Here is a 23,995-nt window from a genome sequence, read left to right as displayed (position 1 = left end):
GCTCCGGCGGGGGGGCCGGACGCTGGGTGATGCGGCCCCCGAGCGGCGGCTGAGCGCCGAGGACCGGGACGGAGGCGGGCGGGCCGGCGGCCGCCAGCTCCCGGGGCCCCGCCGCGGACCCGCAGCCCCCCGCCTCCCGCCGAGGTGAGAGTCGGGCGGTGCGGCATGGCGGAGGCGCCGTCGCCGCCACAATGGTAGCGGGCCGGGAAGTGGGCGCGCCGGCGGAGGCCCGCGGCCGCCCGCCCCGCCCCGCCGGGGGTGTGTGGGCAGCGGCGTGGGGCCACGGTCGCCCGGCCTGGGGTGGTGGGGGGCTATGGCGGTGGGCGAGCGGGCACCCGGGCTGGGGGGAGTGCCGGGACAACGGCTGTCGGGCCCGGGTGGGTGGCGGGGAAATGGCCACCCGGTCTGAGGGGGCGGGAGGGCGGCTCTTTTGGGGGGGGGGGTGTGAGGGAGCCGGGGGCTGCCGGACTGAGCCCGGGGGCGAGGGTCGGGCTGGGGCTGCACCCGGCTGCTGTGGGGCGGCCGGCCCGGGGACCGCCGAGCCCGGGGCTCCGGGGGCGGCGGGGCGGCTCGCCTGGCCTCCCTTGTCGGCATCCCGCCGAGTTTCGGGGCCTAAGCGAGTTTCTGGTTTTGGGGGGGGGGCACCTGCTTCCCCTGGGGTGTTGGGGGTGCTGAGCCGGGGGGCCTGGCGGGGTCCGGCTGTGCTGGGGTAGCACAGCTGTCACCCTCCTGCTGTGGCTGAAGAGCCGTCATCCGTAGGTAAATGGACACGCAAAGGAATAATTTGGTGTCTCTGTGAGACTTGTCGGTGAGCTTTGGAGGGAGAAGCCTCAGTGTGTCGAGCTGTTACTTCTTCTCGCATGATCCTGCCTCGCTGCTTTTTAACTTGCTCCCTCCTTGGAATAGTTTACAGGTTACTTTTCCTGGCAGTTACATTGGGCACTGGATGTTTTCGTGCTCACGTTTGTAAGGTACTCATAAACTCCATTGATTTCCTCTCCTGCCCCTTCATAGATTTGTGCAAAACTGGTGCTTTAAAAAGTTCTTAGTACATTAATCTATGTTCAGGTGGGGAATTTCTATTGCAAAAAAAAAAAAATCTTCAAAAGGAAATAATGAAGCTTTTTCCCCCTTTTTATGCTAATAATATGCAAATGATCACATTTGCTTGGCGTTTTAACTTTCTTAACATTAGATATTCTTTGTACAGTTACCCAAGCATTGTGACTGGTAAATAATCGCTTAGCCCATAGGAAATCACTGTGGAAACTTCTGTATTGGTTTAAGATGTTCCTGCTGCCTAGTCGAAGGTGGTAACTCCCCTCCCCGACTTAGAGTAATGGACCTTGTGAGGCTCTCTGTCTGCTTCAATGCAAAATCAATTAGTTTAGAATAAACAGCCTTTGTTTTGGTAGTTCTACTCCAGGGGCAGTAGCACCCAGCAGAGGGATGAAAACAAAACAGGCTGCTTAGACAACTGCAGGTGCTTCTGATGGGAGCTTTGACCTGGTGTTAGTTTGCTAAGTGAGGCTTCTTTCCCCAGGTGTGGAGCTATACATCCTGAATATACAGAGCTTCTTATCCTGTGACCTTATTAGCATCAGAATGTAGGGGTTGTTCATTAACGGTAGGTGCTGAATGCGAAATTTCCAAGAAAAATGCAGTTGCTGCTTTAAGGAAGAGCTGTTGTGGACGTGTGACATTTTATGGGTTAACGTTGCCTCAGACTGAATACCACCTTCTCCCCCGCCAAAAAAAGTTGAATGTTTAGCAACTGTGTTCCGCTTTTACTGCATTCAGGTAACTGGTAACTTCTGCATCCCTAAAATCTCTTGAAATTCCAATTTTGGTATTCGAGAGCATTGCAGATCCTGGACTGGAACATCATGTGCTCTTTTGGGGAGAAGAACCAAACAACATGTTTTCTGTCTCGTCTGAATAGTGGTTGCATTTTAGTGGAGAATTGAAAGGTATAATCTGGTATAGAAAATTATAACAGGCCATTATAGTGTTCTCTGGGCTCCAAGTTCATGTCATAGAATAATTCAGGTTGGAAAGGGCCTCAGGAGGTGTCTAGTCCAGCCTGCTGCTCGAAGTGGGATCAACACCAAGCTCAGACCAGGGCTTTGTTCATTCAGGCCTTAAACCCTCCAAAGACAAAGGTTCATCAGTCTCTGCGTCCCTGTTCCAGTGCTTGACTGCCCTCCCAGGGAAAATCCTTTCCTTTATGTCAGGTCACAGCCTCTGCTGTTGCAGTTTATGTCTGGTGTCCTCCTGCCGCGTGCCTCTGCGCAGAGCCTGCGCTCAGCCTTCCGTCTTCTTGGTAACCTCTGTGCCTGGACAACCCCAGCTCTCACAGCCTCTCCTCACACAGCAAGCGCTCTATCCCCTGGAGCATCTTGGTAGCCTGTCACTGAACTCACTCTGGTTCATCTCTGTCTTCCTTGTACTGGGGAGTGTCCAAAACTGCACGTGGTGTTTCAGGTGGGTCTGAAAAGCACCAAGTGAGCGGGAGAGACCGCGTCCCTTGATGATGCAGGCCATGCTCCTGCTGAGAGCCCGGTGTGCTGTTAGCTTGCACTGCTGCCAGGGCGCACTGCTGACTCACGTTTACCCTGCTGTCCACCATGTGTTACGTTTAGTGTTGGTGTGCACGCATGTAGTTGTGTGTGCACGCACACAACTGTTGTCTCATCCTCCTGCCACATGTCTCTGAAAAGAGCCTTGTTAATGTGTATGTACATATATGTGTATGTATACACTCATACATCAAATTTCACCTTCTGCAACACCGAGCAGTAGTTTTTCCATCCTTTCCCACACATTCCGGTTGTTGCTAGTGGTGACTGTTGACTACCTGGCCTTTCCTAACTCACCTGCCGTCACAGGTACCCTGGCTGGTGGTGCCTGTTGCCTGCCCTTGACTTTGTTTCTCAAAATTGCACTGTTCCAAATGCCTCTTTGAGATGTATCCGGTTACCAGGCTGGGAAGGGAGCGGTGGAGTGACATTTCTCCCATGTATATTGAGTGGAATGCCATTTGATCAAATTCAAATCCCAAAAGTAATAATGTAGCAAGTATGTTTTCAAATAGTGTTGTTTATGAGTGTGTGTTAAATGAAACATTTAGGTGCAATGTTTTTAAGAGTGCAGTTAGTTGCAGTGCAGTTCTGTTCGTGTAATTTTTAGGAACTTGTTTCCTTCAGGTGCTTAGAGGTTTTTGTGAGATAGTACCCTGTAGGATAAATATTGTCTGCTAACAAACTTTCTTTTTAAACTTAATTCTTGAGAATTTAGTTCCCGCAGAGGTTAAGTATCGTTTGGTATTCCTAGGTACTTGGTACAGATATAATTTTGAGACGTGTGTTTTCTGTTTACACAAAATAATTTCTACATAATATTTTCCTGATTGTCAAGTATGTTCAGTTAATTACAGCTGGGTTTGCTTCAGAGAGTGCTCATTGCAAGACAGGAATTTGTTGTGTTTAAGCTACGTTTTTAGCTATATAGAAATAAAAGAATTTATAGAGAGTTGTGGTTTCCCTGTGCCCCCCCAAGTTGATGTTTATTAAATACTTGCACCAACACAGAAGAAAAATCAATATTGGGGTTCGGACTTGTAGGATAGCATGTGTGGAGTCTCATATTCAGGTAACTTGAAACAATGAATGAAAAATGTCATTTCTTGTTAACTTTTAGAAGCCTTAAGTTTCGTTTCTAGGTTTTTATGCTTATTAAGAGACAGAATCTTAAAGGTGAAGGGGAATGATAAAGTAACAGCGTTTGTTGTTTGAAAAAGGGGCAGAATTAGTTGATGAAATGAAGTGTCACTATATACTGGGAGTAAGAAGAAGGTGGAATTACAGGTAGCCATGAGAGGGGAAAAACTGCTGATGAGGCACCTTTAGAAGCTGGTTGGACATCTGCGAATATGGTGGTAGTGTTTTGGTTTTTTTTTTTAAGTCATTGTTCTTTTAAGCTAACTAGGTGGTGACGTCTCATTCTAACTAATACTAAGAAAGTTACTGATCAATATTTCATATGTGGTAACCAGCAAATGCTAATTGCACATATTTGCTAAGAGAATGAGTATATCTGAAGTTGAAACGAGTTTTTTTTGGGAAAAAAAGGTGGGGGTTTTAAAAAGTACATATTGCTTTCATCCATGCAGATATAAAGCTTATCAAGAATTGTTGCTTTGAAAAATATTTCAAAGTATAGAAAATAACCTTTTAGAAACTTTTGAAGGTCAGACATACCATTGACTCAGTTTTATGTCTGAAGTGGAATAGCAGAATGTCAGTTTAGTCCTGCAAGCGAGACTTATTCAGTGCTATTGTAATCTCAGAGCAGCTGTGATAATTTAAATCTTGTTCTTGCTCAGGGGTAATACTGGAGTTGGGGCCAGTCTGACACTTCCAAAAATCTTGTGGCATTTTGAAGGTAACTAGAACTTACTTGAAGCAGGGGGGGTGGAGGCATGCAGTATTAAATCATTTAGATTTGATAACAGTATTTTCAGCATGCTCTAAAATGTGTAAGTAGGACAGTGATTTGAAGCACTCTGTGGTGGCCTGTCAGCTTGTCCCAAAGCTGCGATTCTGCAGGTGTATCTGCAAGTTTGAATGCAGAAACAAAGGAAGGAAGAATGAGCCGGCTGAGGTATTAGTGAGAATTGATTATTCAAACATCAGAGAAGACATAAAGGCTGGTATGCACCTGTCTGGAGCAAGTATTGATTCTGTGCTTGAGAAAAGTGCTGAATAACTTCATGACTGAAGATACCATTCAAGGATGCGCAAATCTTAAGGTGAAAACTTTTAGCCAGTTGCTCCAAGACGAGGCTGAAGAAGTGTCAGGTGCTGTCAGCGTGGCTTGTAGTATAAACACGGAGTACAGTGTTCAAACCTTATAAACAGTGCCTGCTAATACTGTCCTAATTCCTAGGAGGACTTTTTGGGCGGTGAAGTGCAGTTACCATTAGCTGCTTGAACACCTATTTGAAAAGGAGGAGAGTTGATGAGATGACCCAGCTTCTTGCTGTTACGACTTGATGTGACTGTCTTCCTCCTCCTCTGCATGTGCACATGCAGTGGTGCTGGTTGAAGCTTTAGTAGATGCAGTACACTGGCACAAAACACTTTCTACTGCTATAAATGAAATTTCTAGCCAAGGATTAAGCATATTAACAGAAGCTCTCTTCTGCCACTGTAATTGGTTCTGTGCTGGTGGACTTTTGCTGGCGGATAAGTAGAAAATCAAACTTGGAAAAGCGCAATACACCCACACATTTTCTTGTGTTACAGATACATCGAAACTTATGCTGAATATGAGGAGGACTTTGATTGAGGCCTAACATGCAAAACAACGCGCTTTACATAACAAGAGAGTCTTAAGAGAGGTACTAAACTTATAAAAGCAGTTAAAGAGGTTTTGTAGTGATTTGGCAGATTACAGCAGATAACTTTACCCTGGCATTCACAGAGAATAGCCAGCTTGATCTAATTAACAAGGGGCTGGGGCTACACAGCGGCAGAATTGGTTAACAGAAACTACAGAACCTTTCCGTTACTTAGCCAATATGGCTGATCAGGTACAAAGAATTTGTAGGGCAAGTGCAGTATGGTAAATAATTGAAACATAGTGGAGGTAATAGAGAATCAGAGAACCATAGAATGGTTTGGGTTGGACGATACCTCCAAAAGTCATCTAGTCCACCCCACTTGCAGTGAGCAGGGACATCTTCAACTCGATCAGGTTGCTCAGAGCCCCGTTCAGCATTACCTTGAATGTTTCCAGGGATGGGGCATCAGCCACCTCTCTGGGCAACCTGTTCCATAACCTTGACTTGTACTTTCTTCCCTAGACAATGAAAATTTTTACCTAAAAATTTTGCTTGCAAAGAAGGGTTTTCTCGCCCATTGGAACTGTGGAAATAATGTTTGAGAGACATCAAAGATTTTCTACAGTCTCTGAGAAACTCAAGTCTTATCCAGGATATCAGCATCAGTCGAATGTGGGTTATTTAGAGTTGTTGAATCTGAAATAAACAGGTTGTTAAAGTGTATCGGTTTCATGCGAATTGCTCTAGCTGTGTGTTGCACCCAAAGGCTAATACAACCAGTGAACCAACCAAATCCCAAACCAAACGAACTCTATGAACCTGAAAAAGCCTGGAAAGGGGTTGCGGGGTGCAGGTGCTCGCACAGCCTGCAGAGTCAACCTGGCAAATGGACTGTTACTCAAAAAGGACTGGATTATGGAGGGACGGCGGTAGGATTTACTTAAAATTAGTGAAGTAAAGGAAACCGCTACATGGCTGGTGAGTGTCAGTGCTCTGGAAGGTATAAAAACTATAATTAAAGCTCTTGTATCAAACGTATTCTCACATATGGGGTTTGTGTGATAATTGTATTCCCATTCTTCCTCTAATACTAATCAATGAGGGTGTTGTTGAAAAGTGAATCTTGTTCAACATATGGTTTCATGTATGGTCAGTGAGTCAAAAACCTAGATTAAAAATAGTAGACATGGGAAACAGAATATGAATGGAGGATTTTTCAGGGATTCATAGTAGTCTAGTGCTTTGTAGTATTTTGATCAGTGGCCTGGAAGAAAACATGAAACTAGAGCTGATCAAATTTGTGGATTATGTAAAGGTTGTGCTGAGTGGTGAAGCATGAAGAAGGAATGGCAGCTGTACGGTGTCCTCTGAATTGTTTGGGTAACTGGGTCTAGTATGGCCAAATATGTTTTTGTAGAGCTGGAGCACAAAGTTATGCATGTTGTGGGAAAGACTGGAGGCTGTAGGTCTAGAATAAAGAATTGTGCTTCCAGAACCAGTGACCTTGGAAAGGATGGCTGGAGTGGAGCAGATATATGGCAGTATGTGAGTCCTTGGAGTAACACAAATGTGAGGGCTACTAAAATATGCTAATTACTTTTTATGTACTAATGTAGATCCATAACAACAGAAAATGCTGAGTGAGGACAGAGGTGAAGTAAGTTGGGGAATGTTTTGACCAGGTTTAATGTTAATGTTTTTAAAGAGATGTTCAAAAGCAACAAAGACGTTGTAGTGTTCCATGTTGCTTGGGTGATGAAGTCACTCGTTATAAAACTTTTTCTTAAAGTGCGCCATCGGTTTAGCTTATCATGAGGTATTTAAAAGTTTCTTAATTTTCTTTGTGCAAAATAGGCTGTGTACCGAAGGACTCTTTAATTTAGTGGAAAAAGATATGATAGCAGCCAATGCCTGGAAGTTAAAGAGATTATTTCAAATTAGGAAAAAGGCACAGATTGTTAACAATTAATGTGATTAACCACTGGAGGCATTAGGAAGATGCTTGTGACTGTTAAGGGAAATTAGGGTGTCTCCATCTCTTGGAGTCATCAAGTCAGGATGAAGTATCATTTGAAAGATGTGGATGAGGAGTATTTGCGTGTGTACACTGTTCAGGTACTTGTGAATGAGTGTACATGCCACAAGTGCACTCACACACAGGTACAGGAGTATTTGCACATGCCAAACAGATCTCGCCCAGTCGTGTTCAGACTAGGTCTCTCTTCTTGCCCTAACTGGAGTTAGTCAAATGATCTGATTATGATAGTTGTTCATTTAACCACTCTTTGAAATCTATTAAGTATACATGTTCTGTCAAGGAAATAAATGTGCTTGTATGAATCGTGTACTTAAATGAAATCAAATGTTTGTGATCTCTTTTTTTGGAAGCACTGTAATTTTTGATGATGGGGAAAGGAAAGGGCTGGATGGAGAAAGACAGGGATGGCTGTTTCTTTTCCTGAACAAACTGGAATATCTGCCCCAGTCTTTTTCCTCAAAAATCTGATAACATGCTCTTAAGGAGTCTACTCACCAGTGGTAAGAGGTAAACCTTATATTGTCAGTGTTGGGGGCATGACATTCTGTAAAAATTACTTTTTAATTGGACATATCTCATGGTGGCAGAGGTAGTTTTGAGTGTGAATGCATAAGGATGCAGTGTCTTGTGTTTCTCTGCCAGTAGGAAATCAGCGTGGTTCTTGTCCACCAAAGGGCATGGTTTCTGTTGTGTCCTGTCTGCCAAAGGGATGAAAGATGTAGCGAGGCGGGGGCGCGGAAAGCAATGAGCCCTCTCCTGCCTTGGCCATGATGGAGATGATTGATTGCCTGTGGATTCTGGGTGGCCCATCGGGACAATTGGTTTGGGATGTTTTCCTAAACCCTTCTGGGAGTGTAATGGGAACTAGGCCAGTCGTGACAGCAGCTTGCTCCTCGTAGCCACCTTTCCAGTCATCTTGATCTTTTCCCCCATCGCAGGACGAGTGCATGCCAGTCATGTGAACGGAGGAAGGGCTGTGGGAAATACAGCCTGCGGGAGCTGGGTGCTTTGCTTGTGGCAGATTGCTGCTCAGTGGCCTTTTTCCCAGGTGCTCCCTCGAATTCAGTAGGAAATGGGTGCGCACACTAAACAGCTGTTACGCAGAAAAGATGGTTCCAGCAATCATCAGACGTAATATGTATGTTCAGTAGCTCTGGTTTTGGGGAAAGTGCTACAGCTAATGACTTTCTTATCACTGAAAGAGCCTGTCCTGCTGGAAGAAGTCACCTCCTCAGAGCATTTTCCAGCCAAGTGCTACCTTTCCCCCTCTGTTGCTTGTCTTGATGAAATAATAATATAAGTAAGGTCTTGTATTCTTTTCTTTGCACTCTTGGGCTGTCCCGTGCAGGAAGACTTAGAGATAAAATCCCTTTGTTGAGGGAAGCTGTTTATATTTTAATCTTTGAATTTCCTTGCTCTTGGAGGGGGTGTGTTTCTCCTTTTGTGTCTCTACCTCTCCTTACTGTTACCTTGTCTGACCCATTTTGCTGACAAAAGAGAAGGCAGTAAAGAGAGACAGTTGTTATAAGTGAACAGTTTCTTTACTTGCAGTCTTACACTGATTTCTTTTTTTTTTTAAAAAAAAAGGTGTTTGTCTGGCTTCTCTTTATAGTTGCTTCTGCTCTAGGAGTGTTTTAAGTTAAAAGTCTTTCCCCACATGTGTCTTTTTCTCCTTGCCTGTGGCTGTTGTAGGCAGTTGCATCACTGAAGGGCTGGTGGAGTCTTGCGTCTGGCCCGGGGTCTCACACCTCCATGCGAGCTTTGGAGAGTTAATACAATTCGTGGTGTAGCCCTGAGATTTGAGTGATTGGCAAGAGCGAGGCAGCAGTGATGAGTTAAAATCGGCGTCTAGACAACATTTTTGAGCTCTGTATGTCACTCTGGAGGGCTGTCAGCAGACAAGACTTGGGAGGACACAAAGTTTAAACTGGAGGCTTCTTTCCCTTTTTTTTCTCTGAAAGTAGTTACCATGAACTAGAATGGTTCTGAAAGTGACAGTCCTTCTATTTCTACGTCTGTTGCTGGTTTCTTTCAGTTTTTAAGTATTTTGGAATATAGTGTTCCTTAAAATATACTGTAATGTATTTTTAATGGTATTCTCTAGTTTTTCAAGTCTTGCTGCTTTAACTACAACTGTTGTTATTGTTGTGGAAAAATTGCACTGAACCAGAGTAGAATGAGAGATGAAAATGAAGAAGCTGCAATTTAGCTAACATTTTTTCCTGATTCCCTTAAGGAAATTCCAAACTGGTATAAAAAACCCTTCACTTTGAATACCGATGCTCTTTCTAAATTTCCAGAAATAATGAATCTTCCTTTTAAACTTCAACTTGTATTTTTTTTTTTTCAACTTAATTAAAACTCCCTCATCTTTACCTTGCAGAAAATGGATTTGAAAGTTGAACTTTCTGATGTCTTTTCCTTGAATAAAAGTAATATTGCTATCTCACCTTCACTTTTTACTGTCTTTGGGTTTCAGGTTAGCTAGGTTGTATTTGTTATATGCTAGCCAAAAGAAACTCAAGCCTACCTTTTAATGGGCTTTTTGAACTCTTACAGATCCTAGCTTTTGTTTTCTTCATGGGAGGCTTTTTCATTTGTATTTACTGTCTTAGAAAATAAATAAGGTTGGGGCAGAGGGGAACCAAACAATTTTTGGCTGTTCCTCTGTGAAGTTCCATCAGGTTGGTGCTGCTGCTCCCCATGAGTGTTATCAGCTAACTCCACCTCTCTCATTTATGCAGGGAAGATTGAGGGGAAGTGGTTAATTGTCCGGGAGTCTGGATGAGATTTTGGGGATGGGGGAAGGATTGTAGAATTCGGGAGATAAGTATTTCAGTTTTTTCGACTTTATTTTGTCTTACTGTGCTGGAACTCCTCCTACATCCTATACCAGACAGGTGTCTTTCTCGTGGCTGCTGTGGGGACCTGTCTCTTCTCTCCTCACCTGTATCTTCGCTTGTCTGTGACATTATTTATTATTAGGTTGTAAAAGTTGGAAGGGGTTACCTGTGGCCTGGGTCAGAAATGGAGACCAAGAGTAGTGGCTTCTGGAGTGGCAACTTGATTCCTAGCAGGAGAAAGGATGAGAGAAGGCTTTTAGGACTTCATGACAAAGGTGGTTATGCCTCCTTGAGCAGTTTGGGTGAAGTTCAAGCGTTGAGTGAAACAAGCAAAAAGCAAGCAGGGAGCGTGCATGAGAGGCTACGTATACCACTGTGTATTTATGGCCAGAACTCCACAGTGGCCCCCAGTTGCGTAGGATGGGTTGGAGGGGGGGCCTGCTCGTGCAGGAAGGTTAGTCCTCAAGTGGAGAAAGGAGCGTGTGCCAGGAGCTGTGCTTTTTAAGCAGGCAGCAAAGTATAATGTAGATTGGGAGCAAAGCAAAGGTTTCTGAGATCAAGAATAAAATAAAATATTGATTACCTGAAGAAGATCTCGGGTAAAGGTCTATGTTCTAGGACAGCCCAGGAATATCTACTTATCCCAGACATAATAAGACACAAGACGAAAACCAAGAAAGGTAGAGGGCTGAAGCGAGTGATTCTCTTTTATTTTAGCGTACTAAAAATTAGCCCTTGATCTTAGGCAAGGGCATCATGGCCAAAGCAAATTCTTCTTCATGAGATTAAAGAAATTACCCATTTGTTCTCATGGTGCAGATTGCATCACTTCCCTTTGTCACCACATAGAGGAGTTCCTTTCATGGGTCCTGCTGGAGTGCGTTTAGGAGAGGACCTGCCCTGACCTGGAGAAGTTTTGTCAGTGCTAGTTACCACTTTCTCTAGGACAGGGCAGCTTATCTTCCTGCTGCCCAGAACAGAGCCTTATCCTTTCTTTGCCCCTGTAGTGCTAGTACCCACATGTAATTGCAAGGACCTGTTCGTAGAGGCTACCATTAAATACATGAAATGTTAAGGACTTGCATGAGGAGGTCTATTGGTATTTTGCTTTGAGCACTGGTCAGTTTAAAAGTATTTGCTGTGGGGAGAGAGACGTTAGCAGTGCACAGCGAGGACCTCTAACTGCGTGATATGATTTATGGTACTTTTGTCCTTTGCGTGGCAATTGCATTGATTTTTCAATTAAAAAAAAAAAGCCAACAAAATGAACTTCAGAAATAGATACCTCTCCACACAAACCACCTAATGATGCTGTGACTATATAAAGAAGGGGACAAATGAGAGGATTAAATGTGAGAATGTTCATGTCTCGCCTCAGATACATGCACCATCCTTTTGCTTGGTGGTGTAATGCAGGTAAAGAAGTTTCGCCGCGAGGACCATCTCACTTTTTCAAATCAAAACACTGTCTGTCCCCCATACTGGAGCAGCATCCTGGCTGCTAAGACCATGGCCCTGTGGACAGTGATGCCAGCTTGATCTGCCCATACCCAGGGCTGCTTGTTCCCATCCTCTGACTGTTTTTTCCTTTGTGCCTGCACAGCTGTTTGTGCAACTTTGTAGTAAATTACGTTTGGGAACTGAATTTTGCTTCCAGGTTGTTTTTCAGCCGAATCAGTTTGCTGTCCAGCCACGCAGATAGTTGTGCTGGCACAATACGGGAGTGGTGTGCTGGTGGGAAGGAGCAGCTGCTGCAGAGAGTGTGTCCGAGGCCTGAGAAGCTGCAATCAGCAAGAGGGAAAATGGGTAATTTAATCAAGGCCAAATGTTTATTACCCTTCTGGTGCCTGTGAAATCTGAAAACTGTCTGTCAATGTCAGGCCATGTCATTGTCTCTCTAATTAGTGGGATTGGCATCAGGTTTCGGTTGCCATCTTCTGTTTATCAATCTCTTTTATTTAGTCTTTGCATTTATTATTTGCATCACTTGTGGATGAAAGTGAAAGAATCGCCATTCCTAGTGTAATGTAACTGTCCAGATGTTTAGATTACTCCTGCAGCATCGCTACTTAATGCTTGTGTGAAAAGGCGGCTGGCTGTGGCTTCTCCTTTCCAGAAGCTGTGCAAGAGTTCTAGATTCCTTCCTTAATAAAAAGTGCCAGGGTTGTGGAGTGCAGCTCAGCAACCTCAAACACAAGCGTCCGGACATAGGAAATAAGAAAAGTCAGATTGTTTTTGCAGGGGGTGTTGGGGTATGGGAGGTAGCAGGAACAAAGAATATTTTCTTAAATCAAGAAGTTGTTGTACGAGTGGTGTCATCGATTAGATTTTAAGTTTCTTGTTCATAGGTGTCAACAAATTAAGGACCAAACAAGACCAAAAAATGAACCTTGCAAAATCAGTGCCTTTCAATGCTTAGTGTGTGCCTCTAAACAGAGTAAAGCAATTGCCTTGAAAACTGGATGGCAAGATGATTGTTGCATAGGGTAGAGAAGATTTGGGGTTAAGGAAGTTAGCTGCTTTTGAGAAGAGATATTTGGGGAAAAGCTGTTATCCCAGAAGAGATTTTCTTTTTTCTGATTTTCCTTCAATCCTGGGATGTGATTCTGTTGTCTCTGGAGGAGAATTTCCTGGGGAAGCTGGATTTTTTTGCTGGGGGAAGCTCTTAGCTCTGGACAATGCATAGTAAGATTTGCCCTAGCCAGCATTTTAATGTTTGTGTCTGCTGTAACTTCACATCCTGTTCTCCAAGGAATGTGAGTAGCTAAGGCCTTTATTATGTGATCTGAATTTGTTTATTCTGTAATGACAATAGTTAACTACTTGAGAGAAATGAGACGCAGATTATGGGTAGAGAACACTGAGGAAACGGGTGATCTGCTTAGTCATGCAGACTCTATAACAAATTGGGTTTTTTTTCTGAGTCTTCCTCAAAAAAAAAAATTGTTTAGAGGTGCCTTTTTCTTCTTCCTGTACTTTCCATAGCACTCGTGAAAAATGAGAGAGGAGATCTTGTCTTTCAGCTAAATCAATACTTCTGGCAGTGAAATGCTTATTTTAACAGAATGAGCTGTTACAGAGCTCTCAGTCTCTGCTAGTGTGGAACCTTTTTGGGAATATGTACATGCTTTTATTGTGATGAGAAGGTGCATCCTGTAGAAAGCCTTTAACTTTTGTCATTTGCCTCCTTCATTCCTAACAGAGAGAGAACTATGAATGAAGTTGAGTGATATTTTACATCCTTTCCAGTAAATCTGCTCTGGAAGTGCCATGTAACTAGTTCTCTCTGTTCAAGAATGCTATTAATTGTACCCAAGAACTCCCATCAAAAGAAGAGTTATAGTTACTGTTCAAATTTCTGAGTCCAGCCCAAATCAATAATGATCAAGAATTCCTGCCATTAGAGAAATAGGTAGTTTGGGTAAAATGACTTGATTCAGGACTCAATAATTCAATAATCCAACTAATAATTCAGGAGGAGGGGGGGAAAAATAGAGATGGGACAAGAAAGTCTGTTCCTGTTATATTTTGGGAGATATCAGCAGCTGAGTGTAGGGATGTTGACTTCTTATAACATATGGTCCCCTTCGCTTGGGATGGTAACATGTCAACAGGACGCCAGAAGAACTGGCTTGCCTGCAGTTCCTTCTGTACTTGCTCGCTGGGTACGGCTGCCAGTCAAGCAGCATCTGCAAACGCTAAATGGGCTTTGATAGAAAAAGTGGTCACTTGGGGAAAGCAGCTGACTGAAACTTGTGTTTAACTTTGAGAGAAAGAATACCCAAAAGCTTCTGGCGTTTTGAAGATTGCAGCTGTATGCTCTTTATCATTGCGCTTCTGAATCTTGGAAACATAACATTTGGATTCTGCATGGGTATGAATGAATATCTATACAGTATTGTCTGTTCAGTAAGAACAATTACTCCAAAAGACATTCCTAGCATTTATGAAAGTTAAGTGAATTTGTAAATTTGGGAGATAGTGACAGTTTTACTCTAAAAGAGCAGCTGCTTCTGTAGATGGATGTTGTGGTGCTTATTCACCATACAGTGTTTTTTAATAATTTGCCAATATGTCCCTTTTCAGTTGTACCTTCCTGTCTTAGCATCAGTGTGCTTGTGCCTGTTCGTAAGGGTAATTGTGTCCTGTTTAATGTATGTTGGGACTGGACAGCTGGATATGTTTACCAAAAGGGTATGGTGACCTGCAGGGTGTATTATCTTTATGTTAACGTTTGCATATCTCCTTAGCCAAACTTGCGTTGTGCTGCTTTTAAAGCTCTTTTGTAAGTAAGGTCAAGTACGTAGAGTCATATATTCAGAGTTTCATAAGCCAAAAATGTAATATGTATATCATGAGACTCGTAGCTCAGTTTCTTTTGTGCAATAATACTTCTTACGTCTAATTGGGGTGTTTTGTGTGTGTGTGTGTATGCAAACGATCCCCTGAACGGTGTGTGGGATTGCCCTGCGTGGTGAGAGGCCGTAAAGCTGCATTCTTTTCCCTTGCAGGCCTGTCCACACCATTGGGAGGTTTTGAGCCAGCGAAACGGGACCAAAGTGGTGCTTCCGTTACTAAGAACAAAACCACAGGAGACTGTTTCATCCCGTTGCTTTCCATGTGAGCTGCCTATAGTGTCAATCCTAAGTATTATCAAAACAAATGAGTTTGTGCAGAATAGATAAGGATCAGTGTGACTGCTTCATTGTGACCTGATTAGTGGGAAAGGCAAAGATCAACAGGTTTTGGTGACTTTGTTCTCAAAACCAGCAGAAAAGTGACCTTTATAAGTGGCGCTTACTGTAAATTTTTCCAGCACTGTGCAAGTAGAGTGTTCTGTTGGAGGGAGTGACTCTGAAAGAAACCCATGTTTCTGGCAGTTTTTAATCCTTGAATGGATTTTTAATCTACAGTGGAATCCAATAAAAAATAGTTTAATGTCTGATTGCTTGAGAGACTGGAGCAACTTGGGTCTAACATATGCTAATTGTCATCTTCATATCACGCAACTTCAAAACTGTTTATTTCCATTTCCTCCTACTTCAGGATTTTTTAGTTTTCGTCTTTCTTTTTTTTGCTTGCGTTCAAGTTTCTTTGGTAAACTGTAGGTGGCATAAGTAATGCTTTCTCATCGCTAGTGTAATTATCATTGCTGGAGGTGGGTTAGGGAATAAAAAGGGACAAAACCATGTCGAATCCTTCCTTTCTCTAAAAAAAAATGCATAAACCAAATCCCCAGGTTTTAAGTCCGGTTCTGAAAGAGGAAGAAAGATGAGGCGTTGAAAACAAACTCCCAGTCCTCTGCAGCTCTTTGTAGTGAAACGCAGACATATGACCGACGGAAGAGTTAAGTTGTGTTTGCTTTGTGATCTGCGGATGACAGTGTGCAATGTGACCAGCATCTGTCTCACAGGGGATGGTGGGTTGCCCCACACTGCTGCTGATGGGAAAGCTTGTTTCCTGAGTGGAGACACAGTCAACGGCGATGAATCATTCCCCTGTAATGAAACGTGCTTCTCTGGGAGGCAAAGAAAGAAGAGTGTATGGATGGGGCGATGCTGAGGAAAGAGGGTAGATCAACTAGGCCTTTCAGCATTGGGAAAAGATGCAGTTTTCCTCGTTCTGAAAGACGGAAGCATTGTTTATGAGCTGTATCAGTCTGTTTCTGTGGGATACTCTTCAAGGAGGGTAAGCCATAATGTTAGCATATCTCAGTGACCAAAGCCATAGCTTGTCTTCGTAGAGTGACAGTGACTGATTTTCACTTGAGAGGGGATTAGCTCTTTGCCTTTTCACTCCTCTCTCTTCCACTGCTTCTGTTTATGTAATTTATTCTTGATTTATTACATAACTTCTCTGGCACCTATGGATAACAAGAGCTTAAACTCCTAGAGGGATCTTTCAGTTATCTGGATCTGCCTTGCTTGTGGGAATTGGCTCACGTCTTGACATAGTTTGGGTACTCCCAAAGAGAAGGCTTGGCATACCTCTCCCGCAAGCTGACTTAAAATCTGTCTTTTGGAATTTGAGAATGGTTATCATTAATGCAGGGAAGGCAAATTTCCCCCAGATTAATCTGCTATATAAAATGTATTGAGTATAATTTGGAATCCAGACATGCCATGCCCTACTGTTGAGTCTTCTCTATCATCTGAAATCTTTTCTCGGGATTTTACTCCTCTCGCAGGTACTGGTTGTTTTTCTATAGCTATAGCACCATGAGCAAAACCTGTAAGAGCACACTTGAAAAGTGGCTTTTATGTTGAAATGCTGTTTGCTTTGAAAGCAGAAACAGTGATCGGGGAAGGAAAGTTTCCTTTTCTCAATGTTTTTTTTTGCAGGTAATGCAAGTGCCATTTATACAGCCAGTTTAGCAGCCAGTTTTATACAGCCATTTATACAGCCAGTTTAGCAAACATAAATGGGGATGCTATGAAGTAAGAGACAATTTTTGTTCATTTGTGATGGTGGTAGTCCAGATGAGTATCAGTAATTACTGGAAGCAAAACTGATCACATGCTTCTTACCTCAGAAAGCCTGAAATTTTATGCAGTGGAAAACAAACTGCTCATTTAGGGCAGCTCACTGGTGAGGACATTTTGGGTATTTTAAAGGAAAGAGTTGATTTATAGGAGGCCAATTTCTACTTTAATGTGATCAAATAAAATTGCTTTTAAAAGCAATGCAACATTGTTCAGGCAAATACTTATATACCTACATATATGCCAACACAAAAATAGTTTACCTCTGGCTCTGTCCAGAAGTAAAGAGATGGTCAGTGCCTTACGAAGTCTGTGTGGAAGTGAGCACTGGCATCTTATGAAGGGTCTTCATTTTTTTTCTGTAAAGGTTACAAAACATTGGCAGTAGGGTGTACCCGCATCCCTTCTGAAACGCGGGAGAGCGAGGACCCTGTGGCCGGAGGTTCCCGCAGCAGTTGATGGATGACGCCGGTGTGTGCGGCTGCCACCAGCCCGGGTTGTGTAATGATCTGCAGATGCTGCCATTGACTCGCGCGAGCTCTTTTTGTTTGGGAGCGCAGTGGGAGCCAGGCCTTATGTAATGTTCATTGTCACATTCTCCGCTCCAGCACTGTCATGTCATCAGAGGGGAAGGATTAACTCTCCCTTTTCTTTCTTTATGGGTTGTTTTTTGCTTTCTCCCACCCCTTCTTGCAGCAGCTTTTGTTGTTTTTTGTTGTCAGGGAACAACCAGTTTCAGGCTGGTTTTAGTATTGTGCGTTTTAGGAAGGAGATTGTTAACCTAGGGAAGTAAAGGAGCAGGTCCTGCAACTCTCCCGAAACTGATATATGGAAGTGTTTTTTAAAGCACTCTGTTATTCTTTCTCTTAATTCCTTCTCTCCACAAATCACAGTGGGCTTCTTAATATTCGCGTCAAATGTGGGCAAAGACTAGATGTGTTGTGCCTGTATTTGCGTGCCTACGCTTGCCTTCCTTAGAATGGTGGCCCAGGGCAAGAGGGCAAGGAGATGCTCTCCGATTTACGATTTTACAGGCTGCTTCTTTTCCCTTTATTCAGTTTAATGTGCCTGTAGTGAATACATCACTTAGGGGATCAATGCCACTTAGTTTCGTTGTGATTTGAACAAGAGGAGTTGAAGGAGGAGAATTGCTTTTCTTCCTTCCCAGCTGGCAGTGTGTGGCCACCAGTTATCCATGAGTCGCAGCTGAAAAACTCTATTGCTTGAGTCTTAGCAGTCTCAGGCTGCAAAGGAAGAAGGGATTTAAATCACGAAGTAATCAATTAAGGATGACTTTAAATGCAATTTGTGGGGGTTATCGCTGGGGGAAAGAAGTTCCTTTTGATTTTTCAGTAAACACTTAAGTTTGCTTTGTTAAAAACATATAGGGAATCTGCTAGACCAATACTAGTATTGGTCAGTAACACTGTTGGCTCTTTTTTGAGAAAATATTTATCCTTTTAAGTGACTTCCCACCTTCCCTGCTGTTTTTTACATGATAATGTAAAATAGAGATGATAACATGTTACATGCTGTAAATTTGGGAAGTTCTAATGTTTGTTTGTTGGAATCAAGCTGTCCAAACCCATTGATCACGGGTTTATTTCTGACTAGATTTTGGAAATTGAACAGGAAGTATTCGTTGTTATTTTGCAATAACATTGCAACTTGCAAACTGTTACAAGATTTTTTTTTTTTATCTTACAAAGAAGCTTAAGCTCATGACTTCTTTAGTGATCCATCTGTATTCTTTATAGTAATTTTCCATAAGTTACTGAAGGCTTCCTATAAGGTACCAAAACCGTGCTAGCAGCGATCTAGCAAAAAGAAGAGATTTCTCCCAAGGAGCCAGCAGTTACTTTCGTACACATCCAGTTTGACGTGTTGGTGTGTGAGACAAGTGCGTAAGAGGAATCTTATGGTCCCAACCAATTTGCTGTTTATTGCTGCAAAAGAAGAAAGATAAAGGAAATTATTAGTACCACAAAACATGACTGTGTACCGGAAACTGAAGAGTGTTATGCAGCACTGACTTCGATATACCTGCTTTTATGAAACTGCGCAAATCCTCTTGCGATTTGCCAGCATGCTTGATCCTGTTTCTATGGCCAGGCACCACAATGACCAATGCGAAGTCGTGCTTACAAAACAGGCTTTGAGGGACAAATCTTGATGAGTCCCAGATATTGGGCTTGGCTGGAGGTTGGGGAGGCGATGGAATCCTCTTTACTATTCAGCATCGTAGTAGCATTAGTGTTAAACCTGCCCTTTCTGAAGGGATTTGTGTGGGACGGGTGTGTACTCGGGAATGAACATGTCCTGTGCCTAAATCACTTGTGTGGTAGCAGACAAAGAGCTTCTGTAAAGCCACTTTGGCCTCTGTGGCTTCATGGAGGTACAGGGGAATCCTGCTCCTCCTTGCTTAGGCAGCGAAGGAATCTGGTCTGCGCTTTCGTGTGTCCTTCTTTTTTGCTTGTTTGTAACAGTTAATTAAATAATAGTTTAGTTTTTACAGTGCTGACAGTCCTCTGATGAAACGGTGATGTTCTACAGAAACAGGGAAAGTCCCCAGATCCCATGATGTTTGTTTGCTGTTTCACTGAATGGTTGGGCTCACGGCATGCGTGACCCTGGGGTGAAAAACTATCACTTAGAAGGGAAAAAACTTCGCTTTCGCATTTCTTAAACCTTTGCAGGGTGAAACCTTAAACCTTTGCAGAGTGAAAGAAAAACATGAGGACAACAGTAATGGGTTCAAATTTGCAAGCGCTTGAAGTTTCCTCATCCAGACCTGGGCCTCCTCTCTGTGTGGGCTGAGGAGACAGCAGTCATCGCCGCATGGCATTTACTTACTATCTGAAATGTTCTACCTTAAAAAAGCAAAGCCCAAAAAACTTCAGAACTATTTTTATCTTTCTTGAAAGACAGGACATGATACATGAGAGAGGCTGTCTTGGATGTTAATTTGATGCGCAGTTGATTGCAGGGTTTAACTACCCGGGTAGGATAAACATGACAGCTCTTTTCTCCTCCCTGAGTAAGCAAGAGGAATTTTTCCAAGTGTTTTTACCTAATACCCCACCTCGTTGTCTCAGCGGCCTCACCGGGTATTGAACGGGGCGCTGTACTGTATGGAATTCTAGTTTTTCGTTGTAAACTGTGGTGCAGCAGCAGGTTTGGGCTGTATTTCTCGGTGCCGGTAACCCTCCTTAAGGCATGCCGCCTGGTATGCCTTACCTCCCTGCAGCAGGGCAGGAGCCTCGCCAGTTCATCAATGTAGGGCGCCCGCAAAGTCCAGATAAACGGTAACTTTGATTAGTTGAAGGTAATCTGTTTATCTCTCGCAGAGTGCCCTTCCTACAGCGATTATGTGTTGCCCCTGTGTGTGCAAAGGCAAGAGATGGGGCAGGTTGGAATAACTCAGCCATAAAACGGTAGCGGCAGCTCCAATCTGGCCCTGTTGTGTAATTCCCCTTGGTGGAAGGCTCTGAACTGGGTCAGATGGGTGTGAGAAACGAGGGCAGTCTCGCGGCTGTGTAATGCTTTACCTGCCCGTCGTGCCGTGTCCCCGCTGTGTGCTCCCGCTGCCGCCTCGCAGGGTGGGAGCCCTGCCGAGATCCCCAGAGCGGCCCCGAGCTGCCAGAGCGGAGGAGGAGGAGGATGGGAGGGAGGAAGACAGGCAGCAGCGTGACAATAGGCATAGAGGAGTTAACCCTCTTTGTTTCACCCGGCCTCTGCAAGATTTAATTAAGTCTTTTTGAAAGCTTTTGTTTAACTCTCCTGCATGTGGCTGGGGCTGCTGAGCGGGTGTCAGGAGTTAGCTTCTGAAGAGCACATACTTACTGATAAACAAAAATGAAGCCTAGCTTAGACTCCTTTTGTACTCCGGTCTGAGAGATAGCTGCTCTCCACTGGGCTTGATTTTATTTATAGAAATAAATAAGGGCCCTTATCCTTTCCTTTACGCAATTTTCAGTAAATGTTTCACGGTGTGTTTTTGTTTTGGGGTTTTTTGGTTTTGTTTTTTTTTTTTTTTTGAGGTTCTGCAACAAACAGTGAAACACGAGAGATGATGCAGAGGAGGATACTGATGGGAGGAACTGTATCATGTGTCATTCTTTGACCTGGAGCATTTAGTGGCATTACAGCACTTCTGCTTTTCCTGTTTGTAGATGAGAATTCATTCCTGCCATTTTAGTAGTGTTTGTATTCCTTTTTTTTTTTTTTTTCCTTTGTGTTTTTTTGGTTGGTGCTTTGTTTGCTGGGATAGTTGATATGGTTTCTGGCAGATAGCGTGTGAGTTGCTTTATAGCACAGTATGGACAAGATGGCAATAAATAAATCCCAGGTGGCCAGCAGAGACCCACAAAGGTAACGCTATTGACCATCTCCTGAAATGTAAGGAAACACGTGCAGCCTTACAGTTACAGGTTTGAGCACCACCTGTAAAGGGTAAAACAGTGTTTGTTTTCCTTAAGGCTGAATATCAGCTGGAAGGGAACGCTGTTCCTATTTGAAAGTAAAAATAAGCTGCTCTTTTGAAATACACGTAGACTTTAGCACAGTGTTCAGGAAAAACTTGTGATAATAGATTTGCTCTGTGTCTGCAGCCCGTGCCCGAAGCCACCAGGTGTCAGAAGGTTCGGGGTGCCAGCCCTTTGCCGTGTCGCAGCAGGCTCGGTACCTGCCTACCAGCAGAGCACAGGAGCCCAATGAGCCTCTTTGGCTTGTGTAAACTGGCACAAATCCACTTGAGCTAATTTAGATTTTGGCCTTTTCTACCATCTGCTTGACTAAGCCAACTTATTTTGTGTGACACGTGTAATTGTGTAGGGACTTCAGTTGTCTCTGCCTGGTGGTAAAGTGCTCCTGGGACCTAGTGGTGAAAGGCTTCCCATTCCAATACCAGTCTCCGCAAAGCCTATTCTTCCTTGGGTTTATTTTCTTCCAGACACTCTTCAGTGTTATTGAGGAGCTGAGAGAGGCAAAGTGGGAACTGATGACTTCAGCTGGAATAACTCAGCATACTCGACAGTTAGATTTCCAGCGCTGCTACAGGGGTGTTGAGTTGTGTCTTTAACCTTCGGGTTTCTGAGCTCATCTAGTTACTGCTGAGACGCAGCTGAAAATGAAATTTTTCTGTTTCTTGAGGTGTTTGTAGATATGTATCCTGCTTTATCTGCTTAGAAATGTCTTTTTTAAAAAAAAAAAAAAAAGTATGATTAGTTCTCAACATTTTGTAGTTTACACTGGAAATGTGGTGGAAGTAGGGGCAGTGGAAAATGAATAACAAGGAAACGTTTCCCTCTTCTTTCTTTTGTTTTTTTTTTTTTTTTTTTTGAACACATCTTCTGCTTTTTATCTGCCTTGAGATCAAGGTGCCATCTTTATGTTCCTTTCTTGTTATGTTTTATGTTGTGTTTTTTTGGTTTTTTTTAGCCATCTTACACAGGTCCCTTATGAGAATTCTTTACACGTGGAAGAGGAGAGCCCAGATAGGCGTCACTGCCCAGAAGTGGCATACTCTGAACAGATAAACTTGTGACTTCATGATTGCCCTGGCCCTTTCTTCAGGTTTTATTGTTGTTTTGTACCACGATTTCTGGAGTGCACTGGAGCAGTGTAACAGCAGTTCTGCACAGCCAGCTCTGGCCTTGTCCTTTAGAGGAAGGAAATGCAAATTCTCTCTGATCCATCCTTCCTTTATGTTTGCTTTTCTTCTTACCCTGCTTTACAAAGGGACATACAGCCTTTAAAAACTGGATCTTCGTTGTCTTTTGTCCGTACTGTTCTTAAGGGAACACTGTCTCTGCTCCGTTGGTCGGAACGGAGACTTGAGTCTGTGATGAGTAGCTGGGTGACCTTCGCAGCAGGTACAGCTAAGTCAGGAGGGTGGTTTCTGTCTGCGACCCACGGTCTGCATACTGCGATGATGTTTGCAGTGCTCAGGGATCCGGGTAACAGGTATCCATCCGTATGGGATTCTGAGACTGATCCTTTTTTCTGTGCTTCATGTTTGGATGGTAGCGTTCTGAATTTGTTCATGTACTGTGTTTATTTTTGCATCTTTGTATAATCAGATATCGATACTAGGAGTCTTTCTGCTGTGTACATGTCAATGATACCAGGATAAGCTGTTTTTTGAGCAATTAGTTGATACATTGGTTCTGATACTGGCTCTACCATGCTGGGCCTATATCATTATGATACATTGTTTATGGCATCCATTTTCTACACAGGATTTTGGGCACAGTCCGATATAACTGTTATTTAAAAGACTGATGGCAGCCTTGTGTTTTTTATATGCAGTAATCCTGCTATGATTTTGCGCCTTGAGGCTCAAAGGTTGGGATTTACTGGGCTCATCATGTACCTCTCTTCTTTTCTCGCAGGGCTGCCTCACGGTGGAACATGAGCAGGTAATGCACAAGGAGCACCACTGGGAATCATGTCAGACGAGTCAATCTCAGGGAGTGATCCGGACCTGGACCCGGACTTGGAACAGGAGGATATGGAAGAGGAGGAGGAGGAAGATGAGGAGGAGGCGATGGAGGAGGACAACGATGGGGATGACGAGGAGGACTTACTTGATGAGAGTGGTAAGTGAATGCGGTTGTGAATCTCTGCATGCGTTTGTTACACAAAACTGGCGTTACTAATTTTGGTGAGTGACACCTTGGTAGGTTGCATAAGGGTTAGGATTTGTCCAGCGCTTGGTAGGGAGAAGTGCTTATGTGGGTGTTTAGTTTAAACAGGGATTTAAGGTAGGTTAAATTTGTACTCCTGGCCAAAAAAAATTTCCATTGTGAAAACAAGCCACAGGCATAAATTGTAAGGAGGGTAGAATTTTAAAATAGCTATAGATTCTGGGGAAGAAATTATGTAAAGAAGTAAATAAATCAATTTACAATTACTTGTATTATGAGAAGGATCTGGTGAAATTAAATATATTTACATCACTGTCTTGCCCATAGGTAAACAATTTAATGGATGCTATGGGCAGTTATCATTCACTTACAAAATTCATCTTTAACAACTAGAAAACGTTCTTTTCTGACAGCATGCAGGTTTGGCTTGGTTTGTTTTACAATATTAAAGGTGGCAGTGCTAAGTAAGTTGTCACCTTCTACCCTCACCTAGTTATAACTGCCCCACTCTCCCCTTCAGTTACGACCAATATAGTGGTGTTTGTGGACCTGTGCTGTGCGGGTTACATTAAAGCAAGATTAGGGAACTGTTCTCCTTCATGGCGTGATCCTAGAAATGTGTGTGTTGGTCCAGCAGAAGG

The 23,995-nt window shown here is 43.4% G+C and overlaps 1 protein-coding gene across 3 annotated transcripts in view; it reads left to right on the top strand.

Moving 5' to 3' along the window:
* Positions 1-23,995, top strand: part of RAD54L2 (RAD54 like 2) — a 70,371-nt gene continuing 46,376 nt past the window's right edge. For 2 of the 3 annotated variants that reach the window (XM_063347571.1, XM_063347566.1), the window contains exons 1-2: positions 1-144; positions 23,100-23,306. In XM_063347571.1, coding sequence (XP_063203641.1) covers positions 23,156-23,306 — 151 coding nt within the window. In that variant the 5' untranslated portion in view covers positions 1-144; positions 23,100-23,155. Of the gene's footprint in view, positions 145-14,736; positions 14,846-23,099; positions 23,307-23,995 lie in introns of all 3 variants that reach the window. The other variant, XM_063347567.1, reaches the window with a different exon arrangement.

Source organism: Chroicocephalus ridibundus, chromosome 10, assembly GCF_963924245.1.
Source record: "Chroicocephalus ridibundus chromosome 10, bChrRid1.1, whole genome shotgun sequence".
Classification (NCBI taxonomy): Eukaryota; Metazoa; Chordata; class Aves; order Charadriiformes; family Laridae; genus Chroicocephalus; species Chroicocephalus ridibundus.
The sequence above is the reverse complement of the archived record's forward strand: the minus strand, read 5'-3'. Positions and strand labels throughout refer to the sequence as shown.